This window comes from Theropithecus gelada, chromosome 12 (genome assembly GCF_003255815.1).
Source record: "Theropithecus gelada isolate Dixy chromosome 12, Tgel_1.0, whole genome shotgun sequence".
NCBI lineage: Eukaryota > Metazoa > Chordata > Mammalia > Primates > Cercopithecidae > Theropithecus > Theropithecus gelada.
In genome coordinates this window covers 76891861-76904651 of record NC_037680.1, presented here as the reverse complement: position 1 = coordinate 76904651, position 12791 = coordinate 76891861, and the positions used below count along the sequence as shown (strand labels likewise).

General features: G+C 40.8%; 1 protein-coding gene across 10 annotated transcripts in view; it reads right to left on the bottom strand.

The window, feature by feature from the left end:
- SPATS2L (spermatogenesis associated serine rich 2 like) overlaps positions 1 to 12791 on the bottom strand; it is a 172100-nt gene that overhangs the window by 6811 nt on the left and 152498 nt on the right. For all 10 annotated transcript variants that reach the window (XM_025405002.1, XM_025405001.1, XM_025405004.1 and 7 more), the window contains 3 exons: positions 11738 to 11796; positions 4197 to 4306; positions 1629 to 1731 (listed from right to left, as the gene is read on the bottom strand). In XM_025405002.1, the coding sequence (XP_025260787.1) occupies positions 1629 to 1731; positions 4197 to 4306; positions 11738 to 11796 (272 nt within the window). The remainder of the gene's footprint in view (positions 1 to 1628; positions 1732 to 4196; positions 4307 to 11737; positions 11797 to 12791) is intronic.

The following is a 12791-nucleotide window of genomic DNA, read 5'->3' as shown; positions in this document are numbered from 1 at the left end:
GATTTCTGTGGCTCCTGTGCTCACCAGATTCAGTTTCAGGGGGTCATTATTGTCTGCAGATCAGGGACCACTATTTCCGGTTCAGCACCTGTGGATTCTCAGTGTGCTCGCAACAAAGCTGGGAAAGAAGGGCCTTTGGATGACTACGGTGTCTTTCAGAATGGACACCTGGAATTTGGTAAGGGACCATTTTCTCCCACTAGATGGCACTTGAAATGCTCAGGAGGAAAGGAGGTGAAGGGGCACCTCTCCATCACCCCTGAGATCGGTGACAGGGCGTCACTCAGCATCACTGTCTTGGCTCATTGAGGGCTGAAGTGGAAAGGTGCGTGGAGCAAAAGCTGGGGATGGAGAATGGCAAATAGGTAGATTTTTTCATAAGGAAGATTACGGGGGGGTATAATTTTTAAAAATGCAGTCAGAAAATCAAATAATTGGCAAGGATGTGTGGACAAGGATGCTCGCAGCAGTGTTAATTAATTAATTCATTATTTTTTTGGAGTGCTCTGTTGCCCAGGCTGCAGTGGTGTGATTTCCACTCACTATGATCTCTGCCTCCTGGGTCCAGGCTCAAGCAATTCTCCTGCCTCAGCCTCCCTAGTAGCTGGGTTTACAGGTGCCTGCCACCACGCCCAGCTAATTTTTGTATTTTTAGTAGAGACAGGGGCTTTACCACATTGGCCAGGCTGGCCTCGAACTCCTGGCCTCAAGTGATCAGCAGTATTATTTTAATGGTGAAAAACTGGAAGCAATCTAAATGCAGCAACCAGAAGACTGGTGACACCAATTATACTTAGATAAATGACTGGTTAAATATATTGATATGAAAAAATGTCTACCATAGATTGTGAAGTGATAAAAGCAAATTGTATTACTATATATGTATGCAGTGTAGTATAGTTAATTATATCATAATAGGCAGTGCAGCCAAATCTTAATTTTTCAGCTGACTGCGAGGCTGTGGGTTTCTGCATCATTCACTAGTCCTCTCCTCCTTGCGGCCATCCTTAAAGCCGCTTCCGTGCTCATTCCCACCTCCCCTTGTGGGTGGGCTGGTGTGGGGGAAAAATATAGCAGCCAATTTTGTTGCACATTAGCTGCTCTAATTAAGGCTTAATAGGGAACAAGACTAAAGCTAATGGCTGAGTGAAGTCTTTCATTATCTGTAGCCTCACTCAGCACAGAGAACTAAGGGCGGAGGCTCAGGGCACTGCTGAGGGGCCCGTGCAACAGCTGGGCCCTGCACAACAATAACTGATTGTTCCCTGACATGTTAGGAAGACTCACGCTCTGCCTAATGAGTTTCTGTAGAACCAGGGCTGTCTGAAATCAGAGAAGCAGTTTAACTGGAAGTGCTTCATAAAAGTTTGCAAAAGGTATAAACTAGTTGACCTGTTCTATTCCACTTAATAAATCCTGGGGAGTTACTGATGGGCAGTGGCATTTGAAGACTCTAAGTTCAAATCTCAACATTTCTGGTGACTTGTGTCATGAGCTTAGACCATTAAATCTCTTTAGACCTCACGTTAGTCCCCTGGGGGGACTGCACACCTGACATTTCCAATAGCAACTCCAGATAGCACCAAGGTTACTCACACAGAATTATTTAGCAAGTATGCAAAACTCACTTTCTCCGCAGAGCATGATTTGGGCCTTCAGCTGTTCGATGTCACAGGAGAACCGGGCAGCTTTCCCGAGCTCTTCATCATATTTACGCTCGCTGACAAAGTGCTGGAGGAAAGAGATGGAAAGCAGGAACCCCATGATTACAGAAATGACTGAAGCACCCTGTGGATGCGTTCACTCTGCTCTTCCGGTGTCACGGCAGTGCTGACCTGGTGGGGATCTTTCCAGCCCTGCTGCTGGGAGGCTCCACGCTCAGTCTTAGTCCTGACCCGGCTAGGGAATGATCATCTTCCTGCCTGGGGAATATGTGAGGGGCCTGTGTTTCTCGTTTGGGCCTACATGGAATGTGTGTCTGACTCATCTATTTAAGCTTTTAGCACCCCTCGCCCTCCTAGTAATTTTCTGAATTGCGTTCTGGCAGGGTCTTCTGAGTTTGGCCAAGTGCCTGCTAAGGTATTAACCATCAAGAGAAAACATGTCCTCCTTCCTAGACCCCCATCCCTATTTTAATAGGGAACTGGGAAGTCCACAAAGCCTTTAGTGTCTGGAAGATATTATTTTAAATGGCAGGATTTCAAGTGGTGTGAAAGAAGTGAGAAAGATTATTTTTCAATTCCTTTAAAATTAAGATCTATGTGTAGAAGACAACGGTGAGAAATACAGAAATAACTGACTCAGTCTCTTCCTGAGTTTACCAGGGAGTTTAGCAATGGCAAGGAAAACAGATACCATTAACTACAGTACAAGGTGGAATGTGGTTGGTGCTTTAGGAATATAAAAGAAGAAGAAATTATTTCCTACTGAGGTCTATGGGGAAAGAGTTATGTAAGAGGGAACATTGAAAAAATCATTGAACACTTACCAGGCACTGGCCAAATTCTTACCAGATAATCTCATTTCATCTGATCACAGTATTACGAAGTCAGTACTATTATTACCTCTGTTTTACAGATGGGGGAATTGAGGTTCTAAGAATCTAAGAGAACACATAACTTATCCAAGGTCACAGAAATAGAAAATTTTGCAGCTGGACTGCTTCACTCCAAAGCCTGTGCTACTAACCATTTTATGATGGGTGGGATTTTGATAGGCAGAAATGAAACTCAGAAGATGAGTTGATTTCAATAGACCAGGAAGCTGGCAATTTTATATTTCTTACTTGATGTTCTAACAAGCTGGGATTTTTGTAGAGAGAGATGGAGGTCGGAATATATATTGAAGTCCAGTTGTGAATTTCTTTCTGAGGGGAAGGAGATAACTGCTTTGGGAGTTTAAGGCTGCAAGGAGACAGTGTAGGCAGAGACTAGTGAGGAGGCCACTGCAATTGGCTGGGTGAGAGGCCACAAAGGCCAGAACAGAGAAGGTGGAAAGGCCACTGACACCCTCAGCACCCTTGGGTGAGGTCCTCTTCCCCATGGGGCCCGCTTTCATGCCCAACCAGGAGGCAGAGAGTTGAAAAGTCACCTGCCACTGTCTATCATCGCCAAGCAGTTTTATGCCCCAATTTGCAATTTTACTTTCAAAGGTAGCAGCAGCTGTGTCTTGCAACCACTCTAGTTTCCTGGAAGTGGGTATGAAGCCGGAAGGCGTGTGTGTGTGTGTGTGTGTGTGTGTGTGTGTGTGTGTGTGTGGTATACTGGGTGAAAAAGAGGATAAGGGGAATTTTAAAATTTCTTCCTATTTTGTTGTAAACACTTACACTTGCCCTCCTGGTAACCATTTCCCCTTCTGGTAACTGTACCCTGATGCAGTTTCAAAGATCCATAGTCTTGGTGGGTCTGGCAATCAAGATGTCACACCCTCTCTGGGCCAAATGATGGACGTGACCCAAGTAGAGGCCAATCAGAGCCTCTCTCTTAGGGATCTGAGCCAAGTGGGGTGGTACAGGGCTGATGGTCCCATGACAGCGTGTCTAGTGATTATTTATTTTACCGGAACCACCCCAGTTCCTACCTAATTGTTGACCTGAGCTTTCAGATAGTGCTCTGCTTTGGTGAGCTATACTCACATCCTTTCAAATTCTACTTGTCCTTGAGGTTAGCCAGGGTCAGTTTCTGTTGCTTGTCAATGAAGGAATCTAATAAATACGTATTTATGGATAGTATTCTTAATACGAATGCAACTAAACTAGAAAAGAATATTAGGAAAGAAATCTCCACAGTCCACATGCTTTCTAATCTTCACCGTTACACTACGTTCATGCTTCGCGTGTGTGTATACATCTCTGGATGTGTTTATATGCATACCTATAAATCACAATGTGTGAAAATAACATCCCCCATCCCAGCTATAATTCATGGTCAAGTTACTTTATTTGGGTCAGTCTCTACTGACTGACAAAATAGCTTGTACCTCTCCTTTGGATTTACACATTTCTTCAAAGCACATTACACTTAAACACAGTGATTATGGGGGTCGTCCCCCTTCTGTGTTCTCTATTTCCACCCTGTGGAAGAGAGCTGGGTGTAGATGTTAGATCCTCAGAGAGCAGAACTCTGTGGATGCAAAACAAACATAATGGGGATCAGCTCTCTGGCTCAGGGTTCAGGCTGTGATATTTTAGAACTGACCTTAATTTCTGCCCTGAGTTCAGCCAGCTGCATCTCTGCCATCTGACTGGCGAGGTCAGTGAGTCTCTTCAGTTCTTCTGCTTTCTTCTGACGAGCAGTCAGGATTTCCACTGCCAAATAAGGAGGAGTCATACATTAGGGCCAGAGATTGAAACATATTAAATAACCTAATTTCTTGGAATCAGTTCTCGCTCCACAGACTGATTGCTTTGTTGGACCATGACTGTGTTTTCTGAGTTGGTCACGGAGGCGGGTTCACCCTCTGTGCCTATTACCAACAACCCAGTTCCTCCTGTCCTCCTCCACCAATCCCCAAGCCAAACACAGTCCCTTCTGATTCACTGTACATTCCCACTCTACATTTTCTCCACTGGTGTAGGACCTCACTTACGGAATTTAGACTTTTGAAGTTTGTTACTCTGAACAACGATCTCTGAAAAACAACACTTATTAAAATCCTCTCCGAGTGATACTGCAAAGACAAGAAGTCCACTAAGCAGAAATCATTCTATATGTGCTGCACTATTAAACTTTAACAGCAGCAGCCCTCTTGAACTTTAACACATACTCACTTAGGGTCACTAGTTATGTTATTGGAATCTGACATAAAACTCTAACTTTATTAGATTTTTTGTGAGCCAAAAATGTCTCTGCTTTTGATACTCTGCAGATATGTTTCCATTCAGCAAAGAAACAGAAGTTCTACCCCAGAGTGTCTTAGGTCTGTCTATAAGTGTCCCCAATGGAAAAATTTCGAGAGTGAGTTAGGCCAGCTAGAACTAGATTCGTGTGAATTTTTTAGCACCTGCACACGTAGAGAAGACACTGGGGACTACTCTGGTTCCAACATTTTCCCACATCTTCAGATGAACTAAAGGTTCAAATAGATGTAGTAGCTTATCAGTTAGTGTCTGTGTGTGTATACCTGTGTTTCCCAAAAGATTATGGTGCTCAGAAGCAATCAATACAAACACACAGGATGAGATTTAAATATGAAGTTGGATCTTTCAATAGATAGACTTGTGGCTAATTTGACTCATATGAATTGCCTTCATTTCTTCGGGACAAGCATTTTGAGTTATAAGAAAAAACGTGTTCATCTAAGATGACATGCATGTCGGAATCACATTCTATGCTTGGCTGAACAAGGATCAACTGCTTTATTAGACCAGATTCACAGCACACATGCAGGGCCAAACAATATGATTTCTGATTTTAACAGTTCTTATTATACAAAATATCAAAAGATAGTCACCGCAAAAGCCCAAAAAGAAGTACAGAATCCATCAAGAGTTAAGATTCCCTGCAAATCAGAAACCATTCTTTAGACAGACTCAAAGGCATTTCTTTCTTTTTTTTTTTTTGAGACGGAGTCTTGCTCTGTTGCCTAGGCTGGAGTGCAGTGGTGTGGTCTCAGCTCACTGCAAGCTCTGCCTCCCAGGTTCATGCCATTCTCCTGCCTCAGCCTCCTGAGTAGCTGGGACTACAGGCGCCCACCACCATGCCTGGCTAATTTTTTGTATTTTTAGTAGAGATGGGGTTTCACCGTGTTAGCCAGGATGGTCTCAATCTCCTGACCTCATGATCTGCCTGCCTTGGCCTCCCAAAGTGCTGGGATTACAGGCGTGAGCCACTGTGCCCAGCCCCAAGAGATTATCTTTTTATGCTGATATCAATATTGAGATGTTAATAATTAGTCTATAACTCATACAGCTTTATCATCTGCCAAACTATGCTAATCATGCTTTGATTATTTAACTGGGGCTCCTCCTGGCCCCCATTTACAATACCATGTGGCTGGGCAGACAGATCTGTGCCTAATAGTCTTTCTGAATACAGAGGAGCTAGTGAAAAACTTGTCTGGATGATGAGAGTGAAAGAAAGTTTCATCTCAATGTAGACAACATATTGCTAAATGATGTCTCAGGACACCCAGTTGGACCAAAGGTCACAAAAAGGTGGCTCACTATCATTTTCAGCCAGAGTACATATGTCTTGTTTGGTCCACACATTACATTTACAAATTCATTGCCCACATTTAAAAATCAGAAGATTCCATTTGAAAGCTGGCTCTCTGGCATTTCTTAAAGTACTGGAATTTCTGGCCATAGTTGGTCAACATTCTTACATGGTGACAAGTGGCTGAAGCCAAGAAGCCGCTGCCCTCTTTAGATGGAGTTGGGTGCCCAGTGTGCCACGGTTTCTCCCTGCCCCATTTAGCAAATTAATGTTACCCATCTGTTTCCTGCGAGCATCTCCAATCACTCTCGGGACTACGGTGTGAACTGCACTATGTAGTTCTTTGTGTCCATGGCACCTACTGCCTGCTCGGTACACAAGAGGTATGCAGTATGCTTGCTGAGTGAAGAATTCAATGAATGAATTAATCTATTACTTAAAGGGAATATCTAAAGAAGGATGGAAGTTCCTTTTCCACAGGGGTCACTTAAGACTGTTTAGGATCCATACCTTTGATTGGTTATGTTATTTGTTTGCCATTATAATTCAACATATGGATGGGACTAACATCTGCAGCATGAGAAAACAATTCAAGTAGGAAGATGAAATGAGGTACGTTCTTCTTGCAAACTAAAATAAAAAAATTAATTTTGTGCCAGGCGCAGTGGCTCACACCTGTTATCTTAGCACTTTGGGAGGCTGAGGCAGGAGGATTGCTTGACTTAGGAGTTTAAGACTTGCCTGGGCAAAAAAGCAAGACCCCATCTCATCAAAATAATAATAATAATAATAATAATAATAATAATAAAAATCTGAAGGCCCAGACTTGAAAAGGGGTCATTAGACCCTCAGTGATGACAGTCCAACAGATCTGACTTTTCTTCATGATCAGTCGTGACACTGGTGACAATTAGGGGTCATTGTTCTTTTTGATTAAGTAAAACTTGGGCATTCATACCAAACAAAAGATTTTGTAGACATAGATATAAATGGGCCCTAAAATAGGAATGCAGGTGCAAGATCACCAATAAATTCTAAGTTTACACTCACGCAAATGTGCATGGAAACGAATACTTTGCATCAGCAAGTGTTGAAATGCGTTTTACATATAGTCTCATTAACATTTCAAAGTCTTTCATTATGAACAAAGCCTTAAAACTTGAGATCTAAAGCTAATATTCTTTGGCTGGAGGGGGTGAACATTTTCACCTCAAAAACATCAATCACACAAACAAGAAACAAAAACAGATCAGATCTTAAGCTTCATTGATCCTGTAATTTACAATAGAATAATAAGTATGTTTTGGAAGCACCATCCTTTCAGAAATCTGTAGAGGGAGACAATTGTGTACAGCTTAGGTTTTCACTGCATTCAAGACTTAATTAATATTACGTATGTATAAACAGTATCTGGTATGCTGAAATCCATTTTCTCAATAGGATTTATAAACGCCTTCAAGTTTTTGAAACACATTGGAAGCTTGCTCATATTATCTGAACCATAGAAAATCTTAAGGCTGGCCGGGCACGGTGGCTCACGCCTGTAATCCCAGCACTTTGGGAGGCCAAGGAAGGCAGATCACGAGGTCAGGAGATCGAGATCATACTGGCTAACATGGTGAAACCCTGTCTCTACTAAAAATACAAAAAAATTAGCCGGGCGTGGTGGCAGGTGCCTGTAGTCCCAGCTACTCTGGAGGCTGAGGCAGGAGAATGGCATGAACCCGGGAGGCAGAGCTTGCAGTGAGCCGATATCGCACCACTGCACTCCAGCCTGGGCGACAGAGACAGACTCCATCTCAAAAAAAAAAAAAAAAAAAAAAAAAAAACTTTTTTTTTTTTTTTTGGCGGAGTCTCACTCTGTTGCCCAGGCTGGAGTGCAGTGGCCGGATCTCAGCTCACTGCAAGCTCCACCTTTTGGGTTCACGCCATTCTCCTGCCTCAGCTTCTCGAGTAGCTGGGACTATAGGCGCCTGCCACCTCGCCCGGCTAGTTTTTTGTATTTTTTAGTAGAGACGGGGTTTCACCAGGTTAGACAGGATGGTCTCGATCTCCTGACCTTGTGATCCGCCCATCTCGGCCTCCCAAAGTGCTGGGATTACAGGCTTGAGCCACCGCGCCCAGCCAAAGAAAATCTTAAGGCTTCTCAAAACAGTAACCCTAAGCAGAAAATATGCTCAAAATCCCAAGGTGGGGGCCAGGAGCCAGAGAAGTGGCTCTTCAAGCACAAAGTATTTTTTGAAATACTTTTTATTCCTTAAAAATTCTCGTGAATTTTGCATTCTAATTCATAGTTTGTTTGTGTTACTACAAATTTACAAAGTCACGTTTTCTTGCCATATCTCTAGTGAAATTGACACCTGTGCTTACCTGTGTATAAACATGAAGTTTGAGACCCTAGCACTACAACACGCTTGGTTTCTTGTATTGTAAAATCTGTGTAGGAATTGATCACATATTGTAGGGTTATTGTGGAAATATATGGAATAACATACGTGAGGTGTTTAGTATAGTACACTCAAAATGCGAACTCTGAATATTATTGATAAAGTGAGATCTCTTCATCTAGAATATACTTCCTCTTTTTTGCAATTACATGAATGTTCACTAATATCGGTTCCCACAGTCTATAGATACTGATTTATTTACAATAACTCATTTAACAAGTACTTATGAAGTACCTGCAGTATTCTCAGCACTGGGTTAGGTGCCATGAGGGATTTAGGAGCTTCTGTTATAATTGGGGAAATATGGTTTATAACGTCTACAGGAAATGTAAAGTGTGAAAAATACTCTTGAGACCACAGAGAACCAAGTTAAAGTCGGTGGTTGTAAAGACAGTACTGTAGTTAGTGGGGAGAAATTCCATGGTTCCTTCTATCTGTGGAGAAGACATAATGTGGATATAGGCTTGTCATTTGAGAGGTGCAATAGAACCCCTGACCTCCATTTTTTGATTGTAATATGGGGGGTTGGGGTAATTTACTAATAAGAGCTCTTCTCTTTTTGCACACATATTGCGTCAGGCCCTGTGCTAAGTGCCTGACATGTATTTTTTCATTTTATCTTTACAATAACTACTTGAGATGGATATTATTATTATTGTTGTTGTTGTTGTTATTATTATTTTTAATACAGGGTCTCTCTCTGTTACCCAGGCTGGAGTGTAATGGCATGATCCTGGCTTGCTGCAGCTTAAACTCCTGAGCTCAAGTGATTCTCCCCTCTCACCCTCTAGAATAGCTAGAACTATGGGCACATGCCACCACACGTGGCTAATTTATTTTTTTAGAGATAGGGTCTTACTATGTTGCCCAGGCTAGTCTCAAACTCTTGGCCTCAAGCAATCCTCCTGCCTTGGTCTTCCAAAGGGTGTGGGGTTATATGTGTGAGCCATTGCCAGGGCCTAAGGAATATTAGACTTTGAGAAGTCAACAACATGGTTCAGGGACACATAGCCAGTTAGAGATGGAGGCTGGACTTGAACTCAGTTCTGCCTGCCTCAAAGGCATACAAATGGGCTTCCCCTGGGCTGAGGGTAGTTAAAAAACCAGGACCTGCTGTGCCAATTACTGAAGTTATGTGAACCCTGTCAGCCAATCTAGCAGTTTCAGCTAGCCTGAAAGCTTGGTGAGTGCAGGCTCTACATTTGTCTGTTTGCTGTTTATCCTGGACACAAGGAAGCCCGTGTATTTACTGATTGAATAAGTTTTTAAAATGAATGCTCTCCAGAGATGCTCCAAATTCCACAGGTCTTGGCATCAAACACTATCATATCTCAAGAAGGAAAAATGAGTATATGAAACCCGAGGTCTTTTGTTGACCTCTAAGAAAAGTGATGATGTGCTAGTGACTTTCTATTTTGGTTCAAGAAGATCATTTGTGTCTGTGTTGGTTGTTAGCATTTTTATCATTAGGACATGCAACTGAAGTAAGCTATACTTGAGAAGTAGGGAAAATCCCAAGTAGTGTATATTATCTACTTTTACTGAAGATATCAACAAATTTCATAAGAATAAAATAATTTCACAATCAAAGAGATTGTTTAAGTACCTAAATAGTCCATAGCTTCACCCTGGATCACATTAGTTTCATTTAACAAAGCTTGATGTGTTTCACGATTCTAAAATGTTGCTTACAATTACTTAGATGCCTGACTAAAGGAGGTCTGAAATGAATACCAAAATAATTTAGAAAACTGTGTAACAAAAATAACGATAGCTATTTTCCATAAAGTGACACTTGAATTATGGCTTAGGTCCAGACAAGAAAAATAGAAAAGAATGAAGAATCTGGTCTGATCTTTCGTTCTGGCAAAAGAAAGACATCACATCAAAGGTAAAGGGATTTCACTGAAATCTGGTTAGGGGCACAGACTGCCATTTATCCAATTCATCTTTGGGTAAAGATGAGGAATTTAAAATGCCCAGGAGACAAGGATTGTAAAACTAAATCCCAGCTGAAAAATATGGTCTTAGGGGCCCCATTAACACAGCAAACTAAATTCAATAATAAGAGAGGGCCTTGCACATTCACTTGTGGTTTGATGTTGAATCTGACTGAGTAATCTTGTCTTTGTTGAAATTTCCAACTCATGAGCCTCAGTCTATTTAAGATGGTAATTCTTCTCTACTATTCAAGTAACTTTATCACAGTGGAAAAGTTTAGAAATCAGCATAAAGAAAATAAAACAAGTCAAACCCAGAATGTTAATATTTTATGTTAAATTTAGGATTAAGTTTTGCAATGATCAAGATAATCTGAGCATGTTCATTATTTAAACAGAGAATTTGGTACATTAAGCAAAGTGATTTGTGATTTTCAATTTAAAATATGGAATTGATTTTCTTTTGCAGTTTTAAGTTGGCAGGTGTCAGTGTATTTGATGAAGTTCATGAACAGAACTGGAGTATTTTAAGACAACTGTGTTTAGTGTATCTTTAATTTTGAATTATTAATCTTATAAGAGTTGCTTAAAAGCTTAGGAACACTTTGCTTGTTAGGTTTGTGAGTTTGCCTCGTCTGACGAGTGAAGTGCTTAAGACAAATCAGATATATTAAATTTATATATGTAATTAAAAATGTTGGGGGGAATTTAAGTAATTAAGTTTCAAATGGGACTACTTTTCTAGGAAAATTTAATATGATAAACTTAATTGAACCTAAAAAAGAACTAGTAAAAATGATGATGAGATTTATAAGTTTTAAAGAGTTAAAATTGTCTTAAAATCTAACACTAAATTCAATGTCATTTTAAATCCAATTAACTATAAGTTCTTTATGTGCACAAACATCCCTTTGGACTTTAGAAAACTCAGCTGACACCTATTATGTACTGAGTGTCCATCCTGCCATGCACTCACCTGTATGAGGCGAGTGTTACAACTATATCCTTTTGCCAGATGATGTAAATGAGGCTTCCAGGGGCTAAGTGACATGCCTAAAGTTACAGAGTTCATGAGCCAAAATTTCAGTATAAATTTTAGGACCCTGCTCAGAATCTGGTGTCATTGTCAGTCTGACCTATGGATTGCTTCTGATTGGGAAGCTCCTAATCAAATAACCATGTGTCGTCTACTTACTGGCTTCTTCTTTAACTTTATCCATTTCTGCCATTAATGAAACTTCTTTGTCAATGATGCTGGGGAAAAACAAACACAAAAACAAAAGCAAAGAATGCTTAATCAAAGATAAACTTTTAGTAAGCACTGAAAGCAAAAGAAAAATTATTTTCATTAAACAAAATACAAAATTACCATAAATATTTCTATGCTACAATGCCAGCAGTACGCTCTGCCTCTCCAAAATATGAGGCAACATGGAAGGGATGTTCCCAAGGATTACATAGTGACATCTGCTGATTAAATCATTGTCAACGAACCTAAAAAGAAGTCTTTTAGACTTTCAGAATTGTGCTGCTTTGAATTTAAATTTGGGAATATTTTTGTCCTATGCATTCCAAAGTTCCAAAACAATATAATAAGTATTTGAAAAGCTGGCACTTAGGTCCTTAAGAACTGTAGTTCCCAGTGTCTCTGTGCTCCACCCTGAGAGATTCTGGCTGGGAGGGAAGGAGATGGGCCCAGTTCTGCTGCAGATGGTCCTGGGACCATACTTTGAGAAATACGATCGGGGCCAATCCATCCACATGCTCAACAACATGAGTCTCTGCCTTTCTCATTCTCCCGAGTAAGCATCTCAAGGTTCTAATGAACTTTTTCTCATATTTCATTTATTTTTTGGTTAGTCGTTTGAAAAGTTATTATCTGCATAAAGCTAACAATGATCTGTCCCAAAGTTTGCTTCTCTCCTATCCCATCCCAACTCCCAGTTCTCTAGTTCCCCTCCCAGAAGTAATGCATCATGACAAATTCCTTATATGTCCTTTTACAGATTTTTATGTAGGAAGGAGTAAAGAGAGGTTTCAGCAAAAAGGCAGGGAGCTGTGCAGGGTGAAAAGCCTGGGGAAACCCCCCATGGTGGGTGAGCACAGATGTCAGATTCTCTTTATATTTTTAGTGTAGTCATAAATATTTAAATATATATCTTTAAAATATAAGGACTTTTGGGGACCACAATCATTTACTATAACACCTATACAACATTCACAATAATTTAATGTTTTCAGATATCTAC